This window comes from Aquarana catesbeiana, linkage group LG02 (genome assembly GCF_042186555.1).
Source record: "Aquarana catesbeiana isolate 2022-GZ linkage group LG02, ASM4218655v1, whole genome shotgun sequence".
Classification (NCBI taxonomy): Eukaryota; Metazoa; Chordata; class Amphibia; order Anura; family Ranidae; genus Aquarana; species Aquarana catesbeiana.
In genome coordinates this window covers 403,469,922-403,496,628 of record NC_133325.1, presented here as the reverse complement: position 1 = coordinate 403,496,628, position 26,707 = coordinate 403,469,922, and the positions used below count along the sequence as shown (strand labels likewise).

Below are 26,707 nucleotides of genomic sequence, written 5' to 3'. Positions count from 1 at the left end.
ACATTTCCAGAGATACCTCCACTCTATCGAGTCGAAGGCTTTCGCTGTGTCTAAGGTCACAACAACCCTTGAACCAACCTCCTCATGTGTAGCTTGTAGGTTAATGTATAGTTTCCGAAGGTTAAACGATGTGTTTCGTCCAGGCATAAAACCAGCCTGGTCTGCGTTTATTAATGTTAATATTACTTGATTGAGTCCGATGGATAGTACTTTGGCAAGTATTTTGATATCAACCTATAGGAGTGATATTGGGCGATAAGACTCTGGGAATCCCAAATCTTTGCCGGGTTTGGGGTCGAGAACTATTGTGGCCTCTGTCATAGATGGGGGTAAAGATCCAGTCTCAAATAGATGATTATACAACTTTAATAGTTTAGGGGTTAGAAGTTCACTGAATTGGGTATAGAACTCTATTGGAAGTCCATCCGAACCGGGGGACTTGGACCTAGCAAAGCTAGCCATGGCAATTGATATTTCGTCTGCTGTGAGCGGTGCTTCCAATAGTTCCACCTGTTTTTCTGTTAACTGTGGGAAAGTTACCTTTTCAAGAAAAAGAGAGACATGAGGTGGGTCTCAGTGGGGTCTGTCGTTGTGTATAAGTCAGCGAAGAAGTCCCTGAACATTGAGGTTACTGTAGGTGGGTCTGTGATTTTTTTGTCCCCCGGGACCATGTAGCGTGATAACCACCGGATGTCTATCTTCGCTATGTACCAAGTATGCCAGTAACTTTCCTGCCTTTTCCCCATGTTCAAACATTTTCTGTTTGGAGAAGAATATTTTTTGTTTGGCTTTCTGGTACTGTAACTGGTTAACCACTCTAGTCTGTAATTTGAGGTGGTCTGCGTTTACTAATGTCGGGGTGTTGGCGTACACCCTTTCCGCAGAGGACAAGTCCTCCAGCGCCTTACCGAGGGCACCAGAAGAGTCCATCTTAATTTTATTAATAGCGGTTATCAATGTATGTCTAGCAAATAACTTAAGAGTCCCAAACTGCGGACGGTGATGCTGACTCATCATTTTCCAGAAAGTACCTTTTCCATCTATAAGCTCACCATCCTCTGGTAGAAGAGAGAGCCAGAATGGGTTTAGACGCCATGTCCGTGGCGGCTTTGCCACTGGAATACTTAGTGTAATCCAATAAGGACTATGGTCCGACAGCATTCTAGGGCAAAACATTACCTCCAACAACCTTGGAGTCAACCTACGGGAAATAAGTATAAAATCTATACGGGACATGGAACCATGCGAGGGCGAGAAACATGAATATGACCTAGTCTGTGGGAACTTATAGCGCCACGTATCTATTAAATGGAAGGTGGAGACAAGTTTAGAGAATTTAGTTTCAGTGGGGGCACTAGTAGCCGTTGATGTTAGCCTGTCTAGGTTCGAATTTAAAGTGACATTGAAAGTCTCCTAGCCAAATCGCTGCTACATTTGGATGGTGGGTCATGAATGATATACCCTCCTTAACTATGGACACATTAAATGGAGGTGGTATATAAAAGGCCATTATGAGCAGAAGTTCTCCATATACTTTGGCGTGAATAAATACATAGCGGCCCTGTGGGTCAGTAATTAACTCACCCAATTCAAAATGTATGGACTTTTAATACAGAAACTCCCCTGGAATGGGATGTGTGGGTAGAGTGATACGCCCATCCAACTCAAGGCCTGCGAAGCTCCATCTGAACGCTTCCCTCAATATGAGTTTCCACAAGTACCACTATGTCCGCATGTTGCTTCTTCAGTAATGTGAAGACTGCCACGCGCTTAAATTTCTCGCGCAGGCCCCTCACATTCCATGTAAGAAATTTTAAAGATGCCATATGTAAGACTTTTTAAACATTAATAAATCATTTCTATGTAACAGTTTGCTCCTTCCACACAAGGCACAGAGATTTTTAATTTTCAGACATAGCTGTCTCAAGCACTTGTCACGCGACACAACTGTACTCATCAATAGATTGGGAACATGTAACATTACCTTTTCCCTATAATGCGTATGCACATTCAAATTTAAACGAACCAAAAACATTTGAACCCCCACCCCCCTCCCTGCCCTACACTGACCCAAACTTGTGCGGGCATCATCCCTTAACTGGTTGTTATCTGGGAAGTATTCTAGCATCTTAGTGAACAATGGAATGTAGAACAATTGGTTCAAACGCAGGACATTAAATACAGTAAGTAATGTCAGCCATATCACTTGCAAAAAGTGAAGTATGGTCTCTCGATCCTCTTGTTTCCGTTTAACCGGATCCTCTAAGTACCGGATAAAGTTCCAATGAGCATGGTGCTGCTTCCCAGAGCTGTGTGGGGAAAAGTCTCACTGCACGATGCACGTTTATTGTAGGACTGTTTTTCTCTCTCCGGAGCCCCGGAGGGTATTTTGACTCTTGTACTATGGGTAAACAGGATTTGTGCATAGAACTTGCGCTGGTTAGGAACAGTTCCTGGTCATATCTACGTTATCAATGGGACTTAATCAGCTTGTTGAGGATTGGCTCTTCGTTCCAACCAAGAGATCACCTCCTCTGGATCCTCGAAGAAGACCGCACGACCCTCATGTTCCACCCTAAGACGGGCTGGAAAGAGCATGGAGTACTTGTATATGGATTTCTTAGCTTGCGTTTGTCCTCCGTAAAGCTCTGACGACGACGCTGGACCTCTGCCGAGAAGTCTGGGAAAATGGCTACTTTAACATATTGCCTTTTTCCCTTGCCATCCTTAAAGCAGTGTCCCGATCCTTATAGTTAAGGAGTTTAGCTATAAACGTGCGAGGTGGAGATCCCTGTGGAGGGGGTCTTGCTGGCATGCGATGCGCCCGCTCTACCGCAAACATAGGGGAAAAGACTTCTCTCCTATAAGTAGTGATCAGTAGTTGTTCCAGAAAAGTGGTAGTGTCCTTGCCCTCAGATCCCTCCGGCAGGCTTATCAGGCATATGTTACATCTTCTCAGCCTGTTCTCCATGTCATCTTGCTTTATAAGGAGTTGCTGTATCTGCCTTTGCACACGGTCTAAAGAAGTTTGTAGAGGTGGGATAGCATCTTCCACCTCGCCCAGTCTGGTCTCAGTTTCTTTCACTCTTTCCCCAAGTTTTTGAAAGTCCTGTATGATAAAAGGGAGATATCCATCTTAACTTCCTCAATTTGTGCTGTGAGAGAAGTTCTGCAGAGGGTAATTGCTTCAAGGAGTTTGTCGGTATCGCTCGCAGTTCGCTCTCCTGCCGCAGCCTTCTCAGTTGTTCCTTCCTCCTCCATGTCCTCCTTTTCTAGTCGGTGGTACTGATCCAGTTTTGCTGCCGCTGCTTTTTATGCTTTAGTTGGTGACATATTGTTAAGGTCCCAGGCAGTACCCAGATAACCTCCAACTTAATGTGGCAGATTGACTTGCTGGCTAGTTAAAGACACGTGCTGTGCAGGTTCTTGTAGTCCCTGAAGTGCCCAAGGATTGGGGTTGGTTTTACCGGGCAGATGTGTGCAATTGCCTCTTTAGGAGTTGTTAATCTGAGGCTACAAAACGTAGGGTACGTGGGGTCTCAGTGAAGGCTGCTAAAAGGGGGACATCAGGGCCACAGCTCATGTGCACAATATAAGTAGGAGAAGCTGGTGTGCTAAGATGGCCGCCGGTCGCCTCGTATAGGCCTAGGCCGCAATCCAGGCCGGATGCAGTTATTAGCCTTCCTGGGGTCCCTGCTGGCAAGATGTGCTGTAGTAATGAGGGGGAAGTGTTGCCCCACTCCCCGGGAGATTTGTGCAGCAGCCAGGTACCTTAAATTTATGGATTCCGCAGAGCTGGAGTACAGGAGGACCAAGATGGCCGCGGCCTCCAGCTGTAGGCCAAAGCCGCGGGCTTGCTTAGTTGCGGCCGCCGCGAGGGAGATTGCCGCTCCGTTCGGGCCTCCGTGCAGCCAAACTATCCGGAATGAAGCCCAGGGTATCTCTAGCGTCCCAGGTAGGTGATCCTGCCAGCGAGGACGTACGAGTCCAGGATTAATATATATCAGGCGTAATGGACAGAGCTTTGGTTACCAGCGTCCTACTCCATGCTGCGTCAGGCCACGCCCCCAAAAATGCATTTTTAACACTGTTGCAGTTGGAGAGTTCTCCTCATTTCCTATCAGGTCAGCAAAAAGTAGCAAGGGTAAATATCACTAGCCATGCCCTAGATCAGGGATAAGTAATTAGTGGACCTCCAGCTGTTGCAAAACTACAAGTCCCATCATGCCTCTGCCTCTGGGTGTCATGATTGTGGCTATCAGAGTCTTGCTATGCCTCATGGGACTTGTAGTTCTGCAACAGCTGGAGGTCTGCTAATTGCATATCCCTGCCCTACATAAACAGTAAAAATCTGACAGGTTATAAGCTCTCTTCACTCTATCCGTGACTTAGTTTAAAGAAATAAAAAAAAAAAAAAAAAAAAATTATATATTGCCTGGACACACTTTAGGACTACAGCTCATATTCTCGTAACCACTCATGGCTGTAAAATGTCTGTCTGGTTCAGTAGGTTACACAATCATGGGGAAGACAGACAGTCATTGACACCCTTCATAAGTATGGCAAGTCACAAAAAGGTCATTGCTAAAGAAGCTGGCTGTTCAGAGTGCTGTATCCAAGCAGATTATTAAAAATTTGAGTGGAAGGAAAAAAAAAAAAAAAAAAAAAAAGGGTGTGGTAGAAAAAAGGTGCACAAGCAACAGGGATAACCACAGCCTTGAGAGGAGAGGATTGTGAAGCAAAAGGCCATTCAAGAATTCGGGGGAGACTGTTTCCACAGTCAGTGATGATTCGGGGAGCCATGTCATCTGCTGGTGTTGGTCCACTGTTTATCAAGTCCAAAGTCAGTGCAGCCCTCTACCAGGAAATTCTAGAGCACTTCAGGCTTTTCTCTGCTGACCAGCTTTCTGGAGATGCCGATTTCATTTTCCAGTACCAATACCTGGTTTAATGATCATGGTATCACAGTGTTCGATTGGCCAGCAAACTCGCCTGACCTAAACCCCATAGAGAATCTGTGGGATATTGTCAAAAGGAAGATGACACCAGACCCAACAATGCAGACAAGCTGAAGACCGCCATCAAAGCAACCTGGGCTTCAACACCTCAGCAGTGCCACAGGCTGATCGCCTCATGCCACACGGCATTGATGCAGTAATTCATGCAAAAGGAGCCCTGACCAAGTATATACACTATACTGTACATGGACATACGTTTCAGTAAGCCATTTCTCTATTAAAAAATCCTTTTAGTATTGGTCTTATGTAATATTCAAATTTTCTGAGATACTGAATTTTGGGTTTTCACTAGCTATAAGCCATAATCTAAATTAAAAGGAATGCTTGAAAAATATATCACTCTGTGTGTAATGAATCTATATAAAATATAGGAGTTTTACTTATTGAATTACTGAAATAAATTAACTTTTTGATGATATTCTAATTTTGGGATGCACCTGTACATTTAACCAAGGTCCAGGGCCATATTTGTTTCACTGTAAAGATACAATATCGATGGTAGAAGGAAGCTTCAAGGGACTAGCAAAAAAAGTATGGTGGTGGAATGCAACATTTGCAACTCTGTTCCTGTTAGAAAAATTCATGCAAGGCTGTTGAGGGCAGGTGTTTTTCAAAAGCTTGGAAAGTCCCCTCTTTACCTTGAGGAATGCCTGTCCTGTTTAACAGGATCAGCAACTCGATTCTCCGTCACATGATAAAACTCCTGATTCCAAACAATAGAAACCACTCAACACTAGGTCAAAACAGTCTGAAGATATAGATATATACACATTTCTAAAAGGTACTATTGACGTGAAATTTTCACCACGTCAGTAATAACCCATGCAATCCATACAAAGAAAACAAAAAACATTTCTGAACTTATGTGTAATAAAATGGATGATGAAGATGATATATCTGAAAGCTTGTTTCAGATATATGGCTCGAGTTACCTCTTCTACTGGAAAGTAGGGTCTTCACTAATTTATCAGACAGTCCCTTGGCTTTCAGGAGGTCTTCACAAACCAAGCAGTTAGATGAAGTTGGTCTGCTTCTGGATGGTTCACCGACCCCTGCGTTAGCAGGTCCTTTCTGGGCAGCAGCTTCCATGGAGGTTCTGCAGCCAGGTTTAGTAGTGTCGCAAACCAGGGTCTTTATGGTCAGAAGGGAGTGACCAGGATCAGAAGGGCATTTTCCTCCCTGAATTTCCTTAGAACCAGTGGTATCAGGGGAAATGTGTAGCACAGCTGGTAATGCCACAGATGGGCGAGAGCATCCATGCCTACTGCCTGGTCTTCTTGGTGGAGAGAAAGAAGAACTTCTGCACTTTCGAGTTCTGTTGGTTGGGGAACAGATCTATTTGGAGGTTGCCCCCAAGCTTTGGAGATAAAAAAAAAAAAAAACTAACTAGGGGAAAAAAACCCAGGAAAGACCTTTTGCCAGGTTGGTTGAATTCCTCTACCACCAGAGCATCCGTTTCACGTTTGAGGTAAGCTTGATCTGTTTTTCTAGTGACTCTTGGTGTGACCATCTTTGTAAGATATTCATCTGGGGAGGAGTCTGGAATGTAATCTGGCAAACTGAATAGATGGGATCGAATCCGTGAGAAGGCCCAAGACGGCCATGGCTGATCTGACTGATTGATACTAAAGAGATTTGTCTGACCATGTCTCACAGCAGATTGGATCTTCTCCTGTAGCAGAAAAATGTTTTGAAGCATCGAATTTATCATATAGCCCAGGAACTTAATCTTTTGCGTGGGCTATATAGTCAAGAGCCACCCCAAGTCCTTGAGGTGAGCCTGAGACACCTGGAGATTTGTCAAGACTTGTTCTTTGCAGTCAGTGAAAAACAGGTCATCCAGATATGGGATGACTGAAATCCGGCTCTTACCTTTAGAGGTTGCAGAGTTTCCGCCATTATCTTTGTAAAGATTCTGGGGGAGGATGAAAGTCCGAACGGCAGAGCTCTGAATTGGAGATGCCAGACTGAAGTCCCCAAGTTGAGGGCCAGATGTTAAAAGCATTGAGAAGCCTGAGTTATCAGGACATGCAAGTAGGCATCCCTTAGATCTAGGGATGCCATGAAACTGTCTGGAGTCATTAAATTTCGTGATTGAATGGATCGTGTCCATCCTGAAAATGTTTGTAGCGGATTGATCTGTTCAGGATCTTCAAAGTTCAGAATCAACCAATAATTCCCCGAAGGCTTTCACCAGGAAGATGTGGAAATAGAAGCCTCAGCCTTCCTGATTTTTGTGGGACCTGGATAATCACCTCCTGTTGAATCAGATGCTGCAGCAGGCTCATCGTTGCAGAAGCTTTTTTCTGATCCCTTGGCAGGGCCGTAACATAGAAACTGTTCGGGGGTGGCTCTGAAAACTCCAGACTGTACCCCTGGGTGATGACGTTTTTTCAGGCTTGTAGTTGTTTTGTTCCACTGTAGGTGAAAGGCAGACAGACAGACAGACAGGACAATCTTCCCCCTACTGGGGCAAGACTTTTTTTTTTTTTTTTTTTTTTTTTTTAGGGGGCTGGTCTGGGGGAGATCTGAAGAGAACTCCTCTTCCCTTACCCCTTTGGGAAACCCAGCGACTCTTGAACAGCACGAAGATTCATTTTGATCAGTTTCTTCTTGGAAGGGAAAGCCTTTTTTGTGAGCTGTCCTGTCCAAGACTGTTTCAAGGTCTGGACCAAAAAGACGATCACCCGGGAAAGGTAGGCCACACAGCTTAATCTTGGAAGCTGTGTCACCCTACCAAGTTTTTAAAGAGACAGCACGTCTGGCCGAATTCACCAGCGCTGACATCTTGACTGATTAGGCAGATGCATCCGCCATGTACTTTACTGCCTCCAGTATCAATGGAAAGGACTCCAAAAAGATCTTTCCGTGATGTGCCTGCCTCTACGTGGCTTTTCAGCTTCTCTACCTGGCAGTCAAGGTTCCTTGCAACAACCGTGGAAGCCATAGAAGGTTTGAGGCAGACTGATGTGGTATCCCATGCTTTTTTCAGGAGGGAGTCTGCTCTTTTATTCATCGCATCCTTCATCTACCCATGGTTTCTTTTTCCATACCTCCGATTCCTTATCTTCGAAGGGAAACCTTCTCCTAAGGGTCTTGGAAAAGGGGCCTCTCAGGGTCCTTCCATTCCTTCTTTACTGTCTAAGAAGATTCTATGGACTGAGAACACTATGTTTAGAGTCATCTAATCCTTGGTACATTTTGTCGTGAACAGATAGTTGCACCTTCTCCTCCTGGATTTTGAGGGTAGGGTCGATTGCTCTCAGAAGGTTGTCCACTTCCTCCAAAACATAGCTTGTACCTAGAGGCTGGGCTATAGTCTCTCCCCCTCGTCTGAATCCGAGGGAGGGAAGAGTACTTGCCCCCTCATCCCCTGAGTCCACAACCTCCACTGCTCTGGAGGAGGATGCCCTCGGGCTGGATGGTGGATGCTGGGTCTTAACCTGGACTTCCGAGCTCTGTACCAGCATGGACTTAATTGAACCCAGTGAGTTTGTAAGTTCCCGTACTGAAGAGAACAATCCTTGTATTGCTGGGACATTTCCTCTTCAACCAAATCCTTAATACAGGACCTGCATATTGCCTTCTGCCATTAATCTCCAAGGGGGTTCTTGCAGGAGAGACATTTCAATTGAATGCTTGGACTTTCCGAATGTTCCTGAAATGAGGGGGGGGGGGGGGGGACAAACACACACACACCAAACTCACCTAGGGCCCCTAAAACAATTTAGCAACCCCTAGTGTACAGCTAGAGCACCAGAAGACAGAAGGGATTACACTGCTTGGGGTACCGTTTCCTAACAGCAACCACCAAGGCCATACTGCAGGGTCCGAATGAAGTAACCTCTGACTGTGCAGCTACAGGCTCCCCACAGGGAGGATCCAAACAAAAAAACAGAAGCCCATATGGATCAGAATAAAAGGCACCACTGTACCCCTCTTACCTGGGCCTGACTTGCTTGGGGCACCTGCTTCCACCGTCGGTCTCTTCCCCATCTTGGCAGAGAACGCAGCGGGGTACAGAGACACTATCTGGTTTTTGAATTCCCCAGTCCTCGGCGTCAATGAGGGCCAGAACTGGAAGCGCCAGGGAGACAGACCAGCCCCATAGTCTCTGCATTCCAGGCGCTTGGAACCACTAGCACCATGCCCCCACAGGAAGCTGCAGCACCGGACATGACCTCACCTGTCGGGACCCAGAACCGACATGCGGGACACGCTGCTGACTAGCAGCGGCACCCACCCGGCCACCAGAGCCATGCCAGCGGACCCCGAGCACACAGACACCTCCTGCGGGCCCTTGCATCCCCCCGACCTGGAGAGACCAGGGACTCCGGAACACCCCCTGCTTGTACTGGGGGGTGCTGGTATGGTCACTGCACCAAATACAGAGGTAAGCCTACACCCGCCACCTGGTTCCGGCATGCACTTCCACCATGGCGGAGGAAATAATAACTGAAGCCATGGTGGAAGGGGAGGTATTTAAAGGTTGCATTGTTTCCTGGAAAATGGGAGAGAGGGAGAGGGAGAGACTCAATCATAGCCATGAGAGCTTTGTGGTTGCGCCACTGAAGGGTGCATGATGCTTCCACACAAGTTTTTTTTACACATTCTCCATAATGGGAGGTTGTTTGGCAAAGCACTGGACGAAGCGAGTGACAGAAGAAATGTCCAGAATGTGGTCACAGTCTAACAAGAGGAAGCAGACTTTTGCTCAAATTGGTGGATCTTCAGAGGGACTCAGGAGGCCAAATCTAAAAAGGCCAGGCTGAAAATTTACCAGATCCCAATGAAGGGGGCTCAAACTTCCTGTTTACGTGGAATCCAATCCAGAGCAGGCTGCTAGACATTTGGAAAGTCTTTTGAAGCTGGGCCCATCTAGTGTCTCCCAGTGGGAGCCAGGATAGCCTCCTTTTTGGAGGGTTTGGCCGACAATCATCAAAGACAGTTAGCTGGGAGAACCATCACCAACAGATCAAGGAAAAAGAATTACTGCAAGATTACGTAGAATTATACGGCAACAAGTCCATAGTGCTGGTGCCACTAAAACAAATTTGGGCGTTTCTCCCCATTCTTTCTAGTACCAAGGGCATCAGGAGCTTTCCCTACTGTCTGGGTTTGAAGAAATCATATGAGTACATATACAACAAAAAGGTTCAAGAGCGAGTCCGTGCAAACAGTCATGGCAATAGTTCAGCATAAGGACCAGTTAGAGTCAATTGACCTCCCAGACGTATACTTCCCTATACCAATCAGTGTGCAACACTAGAGACAACTGGAGATTTGCAGTGACTGGCTGTCACTTCCAGTTTAGGCGTTTGCCATTTTTAGAATTTGGCACGGCCCCAAGAAACTTTTTGAACATTTTGAAGGCAGTAATTAGTCTTTAAGGATAAGCCCTGCCATTACTTGGACAATGTTTTGATTGTCACAGGTGTAAGCCAGGAGCTGGCAAAGCATCACAACCTTGTCCTAAAAATCCTTTTCCAAGTTCAGTCAACTAGTGAACAAACAGGAAAACCAGTTAACCCCTTCTTAAGCTATGAAGGATCTTGGAGAAGTTTTTCATACCCAAATATGTCAAGTGGTTTACCAAAAAAAAAACGGAAAAAATGAAAATCTGTATAAAGAACCATGGAGACAGTAATATATATATTAGTGAGGGATTGCATTGTCCCCATTGGGACATTTTACAGCAATCCATTCCAGTGCTACCTTGGGCCAGGTGGCACATGGAGGGGGCTTTTCAATTTGCCTTCGTCTGTCAATAGAATGAGCTGCCTATGAATCACAAAGTCTGTGTCTGCACAGATTAGCAAGAACTGGAGTTTTGGACACCAGTGCCTCTTTAGTGGTGTGCCTCTCAGCCCAGGAGATGGAATAATTCTGACGTCGGATGCTAGTCCGCATCCAGTCTGAAGAGACAAGTGCAATGCCATTGGAGCCTAGTGGAATGCAGATGCTCTGACAGACTTAAATGTTATGATTTTCTGCAGACAAAAAGCGTCAGACTTATCTGAAGGGCGTTGCCAAGGAACTTGTCTTGAATACAAACATGAACGTAGCGATGTACTACATGGCTTTTCAGATCTTTAGTGCCACCCTTTGGGCACATTCTGATAATGTTTTTGGTGAGCACTGATTCCAAGCATGTGTGTTTGTACTTTGGACTTTTGTCTGACGGACCTGTGTACACACGATCGGAAAAACTGACAATTGTCCGATGGAGCATACAAAAACGGTTGGACTTTAGGCCAACAGTCTGTCACACAATTCCCGGCGGAAAATCCAATCATGTGTACGAGGCTTAAGGCAGTTTTTTTTTTCTAGCATTGCAAGCCTTTCAGGATCTTTCTCCAAGGGGCCCACGTAAAGTTTATGATTGACAAGACAGCAGTAGCTTATATTGCCCACCAAGGCGGCACCAAGTGTCTGTCTTTTCCTGTTACTTTTCACTGGATGGAGACGCCTACAGGCAGTTAAAGGCACTCTACTTACCGGGAAAGCAGGATCCACTAATGGATCAGTTAGGCAAATTATTTTCCAACAATAAGTCCCTAAAACTAGATTGGCTCTATGGTACATTCCAGCGGTAGTTCTCAGAGAGTCCTCTGAACACACAGCTTCCGGTATTTGTAACAATGTACAAAAGGTGAAGTGATAGAAGGTGGACTCACAGTGCCATAGTTTTTTTTTTCCCGTTGGAGTTTGAACAGAACACGTTTATGCCATACAGGTGCTCTCCACCTACTGAAGAGGCCTTGGTCATCATTCAGCACCACCAATCCTGCTTCCGGTCAAACAAGATCTTTTATGCCAACATTAATGGCAGCACTCCAATCCAGTGAGACCCTTAATAGCCTGGCTATTACATCAACCGGACTAGGGTTCAGGGAGGCTCATACGAGGTGGTTTAGACCTTGGCAAAAAGACTACAAGGTCATGAACGCTACATGAGGAAGTTTGTTCTGTTTACTCAGCAATGTTCTCTCCTGTGTCCCCAGCTCTAGAGATTTTTACAAACCGGCGCTTGAGGTTGTTCTGGCATACAACTCCATTGAATAAATGCTTCATGCAGGCCGTAATTTATATACCAAGGAAATTCTTGTTCTCTTCATGGGATCTAGGCTTGGTTCTAAAAGCGCTTCATTTGCTCCAATAGCTTCATTTCCATTGCGGCCCTTAGTGGTAAAACTAGTTCCTCTGACAGCAGTTGCTTCTGACAGAAGGATGTTGGAGGTTGCAGCACTTTCCTGCAAAGATGCCTTTTGTGTCTTTTTTAGTGATACTACAGCCATCTCCAAGTGGTATCCAGTTTCCAGGAAAACCTGGGGGCAGTCCCTCCATGCATTCACATGGAGTTACTGAGTATACAGCAGGAAGACTTCAGGTCCTTACACAAGTTGCTAACAGTGTACATGCAAAGATCAGACAGTCTTTTCATTTTGCCGTCAGGTTCTTGAGTCATCTTCTATTGGTTAACTAGGGTGATTAGATTGGCATGCAGGAAGTGGGCCTTTCTGCTCAGGAAAGCTCCTTCGAACTGAGGGGTGGCAGCCTTTGGGGCAGTTATGCCAGGTCAGTGAAGAGTATAAGAGATGGCTACCCCTTCATACAACTTTACAAGCTGTGTGCAGTCAGCAAGTTCTGAAAAGTTTAGAACAAGACAAATTTTTGCCTTTGGCAGCTTTTCTGCGATTGTCAATGTTTGTCATGTGTTCTCTCCCACCCATTTATTCAGCTATTTAAATTCCATTGTGTGCTGATGTGAGGTATTGCCAGGACTATGGAAAAAAATGGTTATCAAATACTTACCATAATTTTCCTTTCCTGGCCTATCCTCACATCAGCACAGGACTCCCTCCCAAGTGGCCTGTTGCAGGCTACATTATCGAACACGTCAGTGGAGGAGGGGCTGTGTTTTATTCAGCTAGGAAAAGGTGGTCATGTGGGTGCCAGATGGAGTTAACCCATTGTGTGCCGACGGGAGGCACACTCGTATCACCAAAACCCCGCTACGGAACTTACGAGTCATTCGTTAAGTCTCCGTATACAGCCTTTTTTTTAGGCTTGTGCAAAACCACAAACTCGCTCAGTTCTCGTACATTCTCATACTTTGTTGTTTCACGCCACATAGTCAGCTCATTTCACAAAAAAAAAACAAAAAAACAAAAACAAAAACCACACAACCACCCACCATAATTTCAGTTCACATTACCCTACACAATCCGTATCCAGTCGCATAAGCGACTCGATTCCTCCAGGCTAGTTTTGTCATGTCATCTCATGCCATGTTCCGCAATCCGGCACACCGATTCAGGTCCGTCATGGCATCCATTGTTATTTCACATACCTTTCATTCCGATTTGAATCTAGTCACATCTGCAACACACCAATTCGTGTCGACTCATTCTAGTCATTCCGTCTCGTGCATTCGATGCGCCACAGTCCGGTATGTTATCCATCGCAAAAGTCGGTACACCGATTTGTGCCTCTGTCATGGCAAATCGTTTAATTTGTTACATTTTGCATACCCTTCACCCAGATTCAAATTCAGCCGTATCTGCGACGCACTAATTCACGTTGACTCGTGTTAGCCATTGTTGTTATTTCCTGTTCCTCAGACAGGTTCGCTGTAAGTCGCTATCGCGACACACCGATTTGTGCCTCTGTCATGGCAATCATTTCATATACCCCACATGCCGATCCGAGTCCACTCGCCTTAGCAGCACTTCGATTCGTGGTAGGCTTAATTTCGCTCGTTTCATTTTGCCCTCATTTCATCCCATATTCTACAGTTCCGTTCACGGTCAAGTCAGTTACAGCACCCTGGTTCATGTCACCTTTACTTCAATCATTCAGTGGCCTTATTTCGTATATTGTCTGTCATGTTCTCCTTAGGTTCGGCAGTCGCCTTGTGTCATTCCTGCATTTTTCATTTCTTTTATTCCGTCATACGCTTTACACTTCGATGTCGGTCGCCTCAGCGACGCAACGGTTCACTTTTAAATTCGGATCACTGCATTTGTCACGTCATTGACCTCACCCCTCAGTACGGCTCACCCTATGGTCCAGTTCGAATCCAGTCGCAACAAGGCACATCGGCCCACATAGCTTCAGACCAACTTGTCAAAGCCGTTTTCCTTCAAATTCCACTCGTGGTTTCAAATTTGTTAGTTTAACCATTGTTCGCTTCCCGATAAGGTTTCCCTTGCAGTCACTATAAAAAGCATCTCAAAGTCGCATGACCCGGCCACTCATTCACCTCCTAATGGCATGTAATTAAGCCACTCACCGTTATCAGTCAGTAATTTCTCCTCTAGATCAGTCCAGTTCAGGTAGTTCCATCCTGCACCAGATTGAACGTTATTCCCCATGTTGCGGTCGACAGCTTTCGACCTCAAAAACCAGGACTTTGCAAACTAGGGCACAAGTCAGCCATGTCACAAGACAGCAACTAAGACCTCGCATCTGCCCCTCTGTCACCCTCTCCGGTTTAAGGGAGCGGCAGCATGCAGTCCCTCAGGGCATGGACCATCCAAGTTTCAGCGGAACTAAAGCGCAGGGGCAAGCCCTTCCCCTGCTACAGCCAGGAAAGCTGAGCGCTTCAGCCTCCTCTTCCCACCACCAGCGACAGATGGACCCAGCACCCAGCAGGCATCTCTTCAGTCGGTGTCCTCGGCCATTTCTCAGCTTCACATAAAATTTGTTTGGTGTACGACCTGTCTGCGCCTCATACCGAATTTAAATTCCTTAATTCCTTCAGGAGGAATTCTCCCTGCTTCAGTTGACATGGTGATCCAGGCCATTATCAAAATAGGTACAACCGCCTGGCTCTCTAAAGCCAACATAGCAGACAAATTTAAGTTTCTAACCATCCAACCGCCCCTCTGGTGCTGGCACAGCATTAAATGGAAAGAGTCATATTACTTTGCCACTAAACTGACCTTCCTCGGGGTCAACAGTGCTCTGTTCCTCCCTGCTCATGGGAGCGCTGAGCCGTGGAAGGGCGGGGAGCAGCTGTCTCGCTGAGACGGCAATCAGTCAAGGCAGCTGGCGGATCCAGACTTCCTAAGTCAGGATGACACCCTGCCTCAACTGATTGCAGTGGCATCAGCGGAGAGCTGACTTCAGACCACTCTCTGCTGAAAACAGGTCACAGGAGTGCAAAACGAATTGCACTCCTGTGATCCTTAGGAGAAGCCCAGCCTAAAAAGCTCAGGCTGGACTTCTTTAAACATCATCCAGTCCCTGTCAACTCTTTCCTACCTTTAACGCTCTACTCTGTCCTCCACTGTCTTCACCATCCAACTGTGTTTCTCAACTCCAGTCCTCAGGGCGCCCCCAACAGGTCATGTTTTCAGGATTTCCCTCAGATAAAATGGCTGTGGTAATTACTAAAGGCAGTGAAACTGATCAAATCACCTGTGCAAAATAATGGAAAGCCTGAAAACATGACCTGTTGGGGCGCCTTGAGGACTGGAGTTAAACAACACTGCTCCAACTCACCTCACTGCCCAGGAGATCAACAATCACTTAAAAAAATAATATTGATACAATTCCTGAGGAGATCTCCAATGAGCAGAAACCTCCCCCACTCAAAACACCCCATGTCCACAGGTACAATCATTACTTCCTTCATTCAACCCTGCTAGTATTAATGGAGGTTTGCTAAACTTTTTTCCAACACCCATCTAACCACTTGCCCTCTGGATCTTGCTCCCTCGCAAATGTTATGCTCACCCTCTGACTATTCTACTCTCCAACTCACATTTGCAATCTCTCCCTCTTTTCTGGCATCTTCCAACTCTCTAAAACATGCGCTATTCACCCCTAGCCTTAAAAAGCCCTCACTGGACCCCACCAACCTTAACAACCTACACCCCATCTCTTTACTCCTCCAAATTCCTTGAAAGACTACAACCAACTGAGCGACCATCTGACTATGAACAAACTTCTTGATCCCCTTTAGGCCGAATTTCGCCCTCAACTCTCCTTAAAAACTCATAAACTACCTACTAAAAGCTAAAACTGACGGAAACTATTCTATACTACTTCTCCTGGACCTCTCTGCTGCCTTTGACACAGTAGACCACCCCATCAAAAAAAAAAAAAAAAAAAAAAAAAAATTCCACTCCTTTGGTCTCCATGACTGTACTTTTCACTGGTTCTCATCCTACATATCCCACCGCACCTTCAGTGTCACTTACAACTCCACTTCCTTTCTCAGTCTGTGTCCCCAAGGTTCTGTTCTTGGACCTCCCCTTGTCTCAATCTGCACCTCCTTTATGGGTCAGTTGATTGCCTCCCATGGCTTTCAATACCATCTCTATGCTAACACCCAAATCTATCTCTCCACCCCCAGCTCACGCATCACCAACTTATTGACGGACATATCAGCCTGGATGTCACATCACCCCCTCAAACGCAACCTATCCAAAACCGAGCTTATGATATTTCCATATTTCCTCCCCCACATGCCTCTTCATGATTTCTCGGTCAAAATCAATGGGTCAACTATCAACCCATCCCCCTACGCCAAGGTCCTAGGTGTAATCCTTGAACTATCCTTTAGGCCCCCACATCCAATTGCTGTCCAAAGTTTACCACCTCAACATCTCCAATATATGCCTCTTCCTAACCAATGTCACCACAAAGCTTCTAATCCACTCCCTGGTCATCTCTCACCTTGACTACTGTATTATTCATGATTAATTCTTTTTAATACAAATATTTTTTATTTGGGGATTGAGAAAAAGAAAGCATACAATACAGTTCTGATACATCAAAAGCATATATTATAAGCTGGGATGCAACCCAAGTGACCAAACAAGATCGAATAAAGGTTCCATTTAGCAATATGGGGTCACGCAAGAAGCATACTTTGATCATAGGAGGGGGAACGACAACAAAACCATAACAGGGGGAAAGAAAAAAAAAAAAACAAGTGTAAAAAAAACCATCAATAATAAACACTCTGTATTCAGGCTTATTGGCTATATTGTACTACAGAAATTGCCTAGTTTGTGTACCAAGACATTTGGAGGTCCATTTATAGTGTTGTTGTATATTGGAGTTAGTTATAACGTTTCACCGTATGAATTCCATCCGGACCATTTGTTATGGTAGATATGTAATGTGTCTAATATAGTATGATGGATCCTTTCCATTCGTTTAATGGATTCCAGCCTCTGTAGCACCTGGGCCCAGAGAACCGTCGGGGAACGCCAATTCAGGGCTATTGCCCACAGGATAGCACAGAACAATGTTCACGTGTGTGTGTGTGTGTGTGTGTGTGTGTGTGTGTGTGTGTGTAGGAACCTATGGTATAGGTGTGAAAAGCAAGCACATTGGGGGCTGTCAATGTAACCATGGATCCTGATATCTGTGCCACCTTGTTGGTTGCCTGGGACCATATGCGTTTCAGTTGTGGACAGCTCCAAAAAGGTATGGAGCAATGAGCCCGAAGCTTGGCACCCCCTAAAGCATGTGGCTGGGACTCCAGGGTAAAATTTATGTACTCTGTCCGGGGTGAGATACCACTTTGTATGTAATTTAACCATTATTCACAATTTATACAGCACCAACAGTTTGCGCAGCACAAATTACATTACAGAAGGGACAGGAGGGCCCTGCTCATGGAGCTTACATTCTAAAAAGGGAGAGGGGTGGTGGTACAAAAGGTAATAGCTGTGGGGGATGATTTGATAGGGATGGCTTGGGTACAGTTCTTAGTTGGGTGTGGGATAGGCTTCCCTGAATAGATGAGTTTTCAGGAATCTCCTAAAGGTGGACAGGGTAGGGGCTATTCCTCCTTTTAAGCCAACATGAAGGCTGCTGCCAGGCTCATCCACCTTATAAACGGCTTGGCGTCTGCTACTCCCCTCTGCCAATCAACCAACAAATTAAATTGAAGATACTAACAATAACTTACAAAGCCATCCAGAACCTGGCCCCCAGCTACATCACTAACCTGGTCTCAAGATACCAACAAAATCAAATCTCTTTGCTTCTCCCAAGACCTCCTGCTCTATAGCTTGTCACCTCATCCCATGCTCGCCACCAGGACTTCTCCCGAGCCTCTCCCATGCTCTACCCCAATCTGTCCGAACATCTCCAACTTTGTCCACTTTCAGACGTTCCCTGAAAAACACATCTCTTCAGAAAAGACCATCTGGGCTCCCCCCCCCCCCACCTAACAACTGTACATTTATTTTCTCCATCAGCACATCCCCCACAGTTATTACTTTGTATCTCTTGACCCTCCCTTTTAGATTGTAAGCTCTAATGAGCAGGGCCCTCTGATTCCTACTGTATTAAAAGAGGAAGTAAACACTGTTGGGTTTTACTTCCTCTTTTTTCCCCCTGCAAAGTAAAAGCATAATAATGGGCTGGTATGCAATGCATACCAGCCCATTATGTTGCACTTGCCTGCAAATGAAGCCAACGATGTCCCCGCTGGTGGCTGCATCCATCTTCACCCCTCTTCCTTCCGGAGCCATGTACTCCAGCTCTGTGACTGGTCGGAGTCGCACGACGTCACTCCTGCACGAGAGCCACCGGTCACGGCACCCTCGTGCCCTTTCTTTAGTGCGCATGCACCAATGACGTTGGCGCAAGCGTATATAGTAAATCTCTCCTAAACCGTGCAGGTTTAGAAGATATTTCCAGTACCTACAGGTAAGCCTTATTATAGGCTTACCGGTAGGTTAAAGTGGTTGTAGAGGGTTTACAACCACCTCAATACTGGTCACTTTCATCCCCTTCCTGCCCAAGCCAATTTTCAGCTTTCAGTGGGTTTTTTGCCTAGTCATACTTACCTAGGTGGATGCAGCATCAGACCGATACTGCATCCGTCCCCTGCCGCCTCTTCACTGAGAGCTGAGCCACTGAACACCGCCGATGGCTCGGTTCTCTCACCTCCCCGAGCGGAGATCTGCTGACTGTCAATCAGCAGCTCTCCTGCTCTGCTCCTCAACACTCATTGGAGCTGTAGAGGGGCGGGGAGTGGCCGTCACAGCGGCTCGCTGAGGGGCTGAGATGGCCATCGGTCCAGGCACCTGGCGGATCCAGACTTCCTAAGTCGGGATGACGCGCTGCCTGGACTGATCCCGGTGATGTCAGCGGAGAGCGGACTTCAGACCGCTCCCTGCTGAAAACGGGTCACAGGAGTGCAAAACTAATTGCACTCCTGTGACCCTTAGGAGAAGCCCAGCCTAAAAAGCTCAGGCTGGACTTCTCCTTTAAGTTTGACCCAATATCATCAATTTAAATTAATATGAATTTATCAAATCGGCCATTATTGGCACCTTTAGTGCATGAAAAAAAAATCTATCCCTTTAAAATTCTATGCATGTCTTCACACTGGTCCGTTGGGCTTTCATAGTTACATAGTAGGTGAGGTTGAAAAAAGACACAAGTCCAACCTACAGTATCTCACAAGTGTGAGTACACCCCTCACATGTTTGTATTTTATTATCTTTTCATGTGGCAACACTGAAGAAATTACACTTTGCTACAATGTAAAGTAGTGAATGTACAGCTTGTATAACAGTGTAAATTTGATGTCCCCTCAAAAATAACTCAACACACAGCCATTAATGTCTAAACCACTGGCAACAAAAGTGAGTACACCCCTAAGGGAAAATTGCCAAATTGGGCCCAAAGTGTCAATATTTTGTGTGGCCACCATTATTTTGCAGCACTGTCTTAACCCTCTTGGGCATGGAGTTCACCAGAGCGTCACAGGTTGCCATTGGAGTCCTCTTCCACTCCTCCATGACCACATCACAAAGCTGGTGGATGTTAGAGACCTTGCACTACTCCACCTTCTGTTTGAGGAGGCCCCACAGATGATCAATAGGGTTTAGGTCTGGAGACATGCTTGGCCAGTCCATCACCTTTACCCTCAGCTTCTTTAGCAAGGCATGTTTGGGATTATGTTGGAATACTGCCCTGCGGCCCAGTCTCCAAAGGGAGGGGGTCATGCTCTGCTTCAGTATGTCACAGTACATGTTGGCATTCATGGTTCCCTCAATGAACTGTAGCTCCCCAGTGCCGGCAGCACTCATGCAGCCCCAGACCATGACACTCCCACCACCATGCTTTTTTTTTTTTTTAATTGAAATTTTTTTTCTGCGGAGGTACAAAACAGGGCCATTGGGGCATACCGCGGCCAATTGGTGCACATAGCCATGTGCATAACAGCGTACAACTCACGGTGTATCTCAAAACTAAACAATTCTAACTACAGTTAAAATTACTAACATATCTAGTTCCCAGTTTCAACATGGTAGGATATTGACAGGATATGTCTGTTCTTGTAGGACCTCTCAGCCCTCTTATCTACCAGAGCCAGATGTTGCAAGGATAGCTAGGGTCGAGTGAATCCCACCACCATGCTTGACTGTAGGCAAGGCACACTTATCTTTGTACTCCTCACCTGGTTGCCACCACACACGCTTGACACCATCTGAACCAAGTAAGTTTATCTTGGTCTCATCAGACAACAGAACATGTTCACATGTACTTAGTCTGCTTGTCTTCAGCAAACTGTTTGCGGGCAATCTTATGCATCACCTTTAGAAGAGGCTTCCTTCTGGGACAAACAGCCATGCAGGCCAATTTGATGCAGATGGTCTGAGCACTGACAGGCTGACCCCCACCCCTTCAACCTCTGCAGCACTCATATCTATTTCCCAAAGACAACCTCTGGAAATTACACCGAGCACATGCACTCAACTTCTTTGGTCGACAATGGCAAGGCCTGTTCTGATTGGAACCTGTCCTGTTAAACTCGCTGTATGGTTTTGGCCACCGTGCTGCAGCTCAGTTTCAGATTCTTGGCAATCTTCTTATAGCCCAAGCCAGCTTTATGTAGAGCAACAATTTTTTTTTTTTCAGATCCTCAGAGAGTTCTTTGCCATGATGTGCCATGTTGAACTTCCAGTGACCAGTATGAGAGCGTGAGAGCAATAACACCAAATTTAACACACCTGTTCCCCATTCACACCTGAAACCTTGAAGCGCCAAGTCACATGACACCGGGAAGGGAAAATGGCTAACTGGGCCCAAATCGGACATTTTTACTTAGGGGTGTACTCACTTGTATTGCCAGTGGTTGAGACATTAATAGCTGTGTGTTGAGTTATTTTGAGGGGACAGCAAATCTACACTGTTATACAAGCTGTACACTCACTACTTTACATTGTAGCAAAGTGTAATTTCTTCAGTGTTGTCACATGAAAAGATATAATAAACTATTTACAAAAATGTAAGGGGTGTACTCACTTTTGTGAGATACTGTATTTGTGTGATTGTATGTCAGTATTACATTGTATATCCCTGTATGTTGTGGTCCTTCAGGTACTTATCTAAAAGTTTTTGAAGCTATCAATGCTCCCCGCTGAGACCACCACCTGTGTAAGGGAATTTTACATCCTTGCCGCTCTTACAGTAAAGAACCCTCTACATAGTTTAAAGTGGAGTTCCACCCAAAAGTGGAACTTCCACTCATCGGATTCCTCCTCCCCTCCGGTGTCACAGTTGGCACCTTTCAGGGGGGTGCAGATACCTGTATATTACAGGTATCTGTACCCACTTCCGGCGTAGATAGCCGCAGAATCTGTTGTTATTTACGCCACATCCTGTTCCCCCCCCGCTGTCTGCTGGGAAACACACGGGTCCCAGAGACAGCAGGGACCAGCCGTATTGAGCTGCGCGACTCGCGCATGCGCAGTAGGGAAGCGGGAAGTGAAGCCGCACGGCTTCACTTCCTGATTCCCTTCCCGAAGATGGAGGCGGCAGCACCCGAGGACCAAGAGACGGTTCGGCCTCGGGTGCCGACATCGCGGGCGCCCTAGACAGGTAAGTGTCCATGTTTTAAAAGTCAGCAGCTGCAGTATTTGTAGCTGCTGACTTAAAAAAAAAAAAAATTTTGGCGGAGCTCCGCTTTAAGGTTAAACCTCTTTTCTTCCAATTTTAATGAGTGGCAACGTCTCTTATTAAACTCTCTTCCACAAAAAAGTTTTACCCCCATTGCGGGGTCACCAGTATGGTATTTGTAAATTTAAATCATATCCCCCCTCAAGCATCGCTTCTCCAGAGAGAATAAGTTTAGTGCTTGTAACCTTGCCTCATAACTAACCTCCAGACCCTTTATTAGCTTTGTTGCCCTTCTTTGTACTCGCTCCATTTCCAGCACATCCTTCCTGAGGACTGGCGCCCAGAACTGGACAGCATACTCCAGGTGTGGCAGGACCAGAGTCTTGTAGAGTGGGAGAATTATCACTTTCTCCATGGAGTTAATCCCTTTTATTCTGCTTGCTTTGTTAGCAGCAGCCTGGCATTACATACCATTGCTGAGCCCATCATCTACTAGGACCCCCAGGTCCTTTTTCATCCTGGATTCCCCCAGAGGTTTTCCCCCTAGCGAGTAGATTGCATTCATATTTTTGCCACCCAAATGCATTATTTTACATTAAACCTCATTTGCCATGTAGGTGCCCACCCCATTAATTTGTTCAGATCTTCTTGCAAGGTTTCCACATCCTGCGGAGAAGTTATTGCCCTGCGGAAGGAAGGAAGGAAGGAAAATGCATTGAAAACGCAGCAAGAACGCACCTTTTTCTCTTATCGCCCGAAAGCCAATAACATCATTTTCGGATGAAATTTCAGTGCATCTCTAGCTGTCACACTTTGAATGACAATTGCGTGGTTATCGCAACACTGTACCCATGTAAATGTTTTATAATGTTCTTCTCACAACTAGAGCTTTCTTTTCGTGGCATTTAATCATCGCTGGGTTTTTTTTTTTGCTAAAAACAGACCAAAAATTTGAGGGAGAAAAAAAAAAAAAAAAAAAAAAAAAAAAAGTTTGCTTCTGGCAGAAATTTTTTTTAAATAAGTAATTTTTCTCCTTCACTGATGAGGCTCCACTGATGGGCACTGATGAGGCTCCACTAATATGCAGCACTGATAGTAGGCTTGCCATCTCATCCCTTTAAACACATTTTAATTACACAGGTTCTAAGGCTGGTTAAGGTGGTAATTAACTCACTCCGTGCCTTATCTGCATTCAATTAGCCCCAGAACCTGTGTAATTCATATGCGTTTGGGTTTAAAGGGATGAGGTAGGAACCCTAAAACTGATAGGTGGCACTGATATGCAGCACTAATTGGGTACGGATAGGCCTCACTGATGGGCACAGAGTGGCATCATTGATGGGCACTTTTAAAGCTGTATTGTAATCACAGCACTGATGACCAGTGCCTGGATTACCTTTACACATCCCACCAGTGAGATGCCACTGATCAACCCTCCTCTCCTCACACTCTGTCAGTGTGAGGTAAAAGAGCATCTCCTTGTTTACATGTGATTGGACACAGCCAATCAGATGGGTAAAGAGTCGCAACCCTTGGCCGGGGGTTGTGCCGTGTCCCTGGGATCGTGGCTAAACTGGGTGCCATCATATGAACAAGAGACACCCCACTTCGCCGTCACTTGTCTATACGGCAGGAGGCGGTTAAAGTGAATTGTATTTGTACTGCGCCACACACACACACAGTAAAGTGCTGTGTAGACTGTCAACGCTATATAAATCCAGTATAATGAGATTTTTTATTTTTTTTTAATCATTTACAACAAAGTAACACAGTGCCATATTGCAAAAATGGCCTGGTCATGAAGGCGGGGGTAAATGTTCTGGAGGTGAAGTGGTTAAGGAGCTGTCCTAACACAAGATAGGAGGCATGTACCTGCAGAACAACAGTGCAAACCTATGAGGAGGAGAAATTCCACCTGCAGCATCCTCCAATTCACCTAACATGCACCTTGTACAGCACCCCCATTGGCTCAGCACCTCACAGACTGACCAATAGGGAGTTGAGGAGGCAGTAGTCACGCCTCCACACTATTGCTCAATGTCGGAGCTGGTGTGAGATAGAATACAGAACTAGCGCTGACTTCCTGGTAGAGTTCCTCCACATCCCCTGAGCCGGGTATCCCATCCTGATAGGCTAAAATATAGAGCCCACTCTCCGTACACTCACCTTGCCCCGGCCCGCTGGAAGAGTTCAGCCCACGAGTCCGGGTCGAAGAACTCGGCGGTGAATTGCGGGGCGAAGTCTGCGTACGAGAAGCCGGGCGGATAGTTCTTAGTCATGAAGTCCACATAGGGTTTGCTCTTCTCCTGCCGCCAGTTCCACCAGAACCACTCACTGCCGAACGACGGCACCGAGAACACCCCCCAGTGCAGAAAGATACCGAACTTCGCCTCATCGAACCAGGCCGGCAGGGGGCGCTTGTCTATGGAATCCCAATCGGGGGTATACTGTGAGGAGACCCCGCTCTGCAGGGCGCACAGGCACAACAATAGGCTGGCACAACTAGCAGCAGCCATCCCTATTATAACAAGATTCTGTAGAGCCTGTCATGGGACCGGAAGAGCGGCTCCTCTTTAAATCTGCAGTCACCGCCCTTCTGGGTTCATCATACACCAAGCCCCGCCCTGTGCGGAATGAACACATCTCATTGGATGGCTCTGCACATAGGTGACAACAAGCCTGTCTGCTTCTAGGTGATCGTTCATTAGAGGGCTTGTACTTTGCTCACACAAAAGACAATAAAAGCAACTCAGTAACTGAAGTGTAAATCGTATCCTAGAAAAAAAATAAAAAAGACAATGTATAACCGAAGGCACACCCTTTTTTTGTTTGTTTTTTATAGATTGCAGAGGGATTATAACACCTGTCAGGTTGTATTGCTGCCTGAGTTCCCCATTAGGGAGGGTCAGTCCTGTTTACTGTTATCACCAGTGAAATCTGTATTTTATATTGCCACCAGAACAGGAATGAGGGAAATCTTCCGATAGAGACCCTAGTTCTGGTGACAGCCAGGGATTTCATCTCACTTCCTGTTTTGGCTATAGGAGAGGAAGTGAAGGGAAATCTCCCCAATGGAACACAGATAGGAAAAAAAAACTTGACAGTGATTATAATCCTTCTTTAGGGCCAGTTAACACCACATGCAGTCTAATGCATTTTGTCTTCTGCATCAAAAGGTTATATGGTTTTCAATGGCATAGTTCACACCAGTGCTTACAATTCCAGAAACAAAAAAAGTAGAACATGCTGCAATTTTCCTGCACTAGACTGTGTATGGAGCGGAACGTGGTAAAACACATCGAAATGTAGTGGAACACATAAAAAAAAGCACCGGACCCTAGTACAGTGAAAAAAAACAGGAAAAACGTAGGGAAAAAAAAAAGCATCTGGAATGTATCCAGAAACGCATCAGAAACACACCGGAATGTACTAAAAACAGGAATGAAAGGCATCGGGAATGGATCTGGAATGCGTTTACGTGGTATGAACCAGCTCTTACTCTATTCTGAGGGCTCCTTCACTTGGAAACAGAAACTGAATTGCCCACTGGGTAAGGTGGGGTTCAGGAGTAATTCCTGGGTTTGGGGGATTCTGAAGGGCTCAATGTTTCCTGATGTGAACTGTGCTACCTTGCTTGGCTGAGGGCTGGGAAGGCAGAGGGCCCACAGTGTTAAGTGCCCCCTGGGAGTGGCATACTAGGGGTGCCAGAGTAACACTATGGTTGTGGGACCATACACCCCACACGTTACGACACCGTGATAGTATCCCCTGATAACGTCACATCACGGTAATGTGTAGGGCGTGAGCAGAGGCAGACAGGAAACTGGAAGTGATGCAAGCGTAATCCAGTAACCGTGGTATTCTATGCAATTATACAGGTTTTAACATTGTAAGTTTAGCTTAATAAACTGGTTTAAAAAAAATACTACACTATGGGAAGATTTCTCTGCATTTTCCTATGTTTTGGGTGAGATTAACCAACAGAACAGATACACAAGAGTATCTTAACCAAAAAACACAGTCACTTCCAGCACTAAAAGGTCTTTTGAAGTAAAGGGCAACAGGTATAGAGGTGGTAAAATGGTATCCCAAGACTGGGTGGATGCTGCCTTCCTCAGATGGGGTATTCCGAAGGGAACTACAAGAAAAGCAAAATGGAAGGCGCGAACACCTAGTGCCTTACCAAAGATAATTTAATAATAAGAAATTTTTATTATAAAAGTGGGTACTCACAAAATACAACTGCCAATAAGCCATAAAATTACAAGGTGTATGGACATGCACAGGACACGGGGTACAGCTGACGCGTTATGGGGGCGCACCCCCTTTCTCAGAGCTTATTGGCAGTTGCATTTTGTGAGTACCCACTTTTATACAATTTTTTATTATTCAATTATCTTTGGTAATGCACTAGGTGTGCGCGCCTTCCATTTTGTTTTTCTTCTAAAAGTATCTTAAACACTTGCCACCTGCCCACCGTCAAATGACTGCGGAGCAATTCGGCTCTTGTTCTGGGATGACGTCATATGACGGCGCCCCAGAACGCCCGCTCTTGTGCGCCTGTGGGGGCAGCAGCGTGGCTATCGCAGCCACGCCATCTTTCTAGGACATGGTGCGACCCCACTCTCTGTAAAGAGCCAATGAAGTGGCTTTTTGAACCATGTGATCGACTGTTTCCAATCACAGCCGGTCACATATAAATGTGGAAGTGCTGTTTATCGGCCCTCCTTGTCTCACACTGACAGAGTGTGTGGCGAGGAGAGCCGATCAGCAGCATCTCCTTGCAGGGGAGACCAGGACAAGGT

General features: G+C 45.9%; 1 protein-coding gene across 1 annotated transcript in view; it reads right to left on the bottom strand.

Moving 5' to 3' along the window:
* FUCA1 (alpha-L-fucosidase 1) overlaps positions 1-24,491 on the bottom strand; it is a 56,208-nt gene extending 31,717 nt beyond the window's left edge. Inside the window, exon 1 of the mRNA XM_073615305.1 lies at positions 24,069-24,491. Coding sequence (XP_073471406.1) covers positions 24,069-24,418 — 350 coding nt within the window. The 5' untranslated portion in view covers positions 24,419-24,491. The remainder of the gene's footprint in view (positions 1-24,068) is intronic.
* Positions 24,492-26,707: the final 2,216 nt, after the last annotated feature.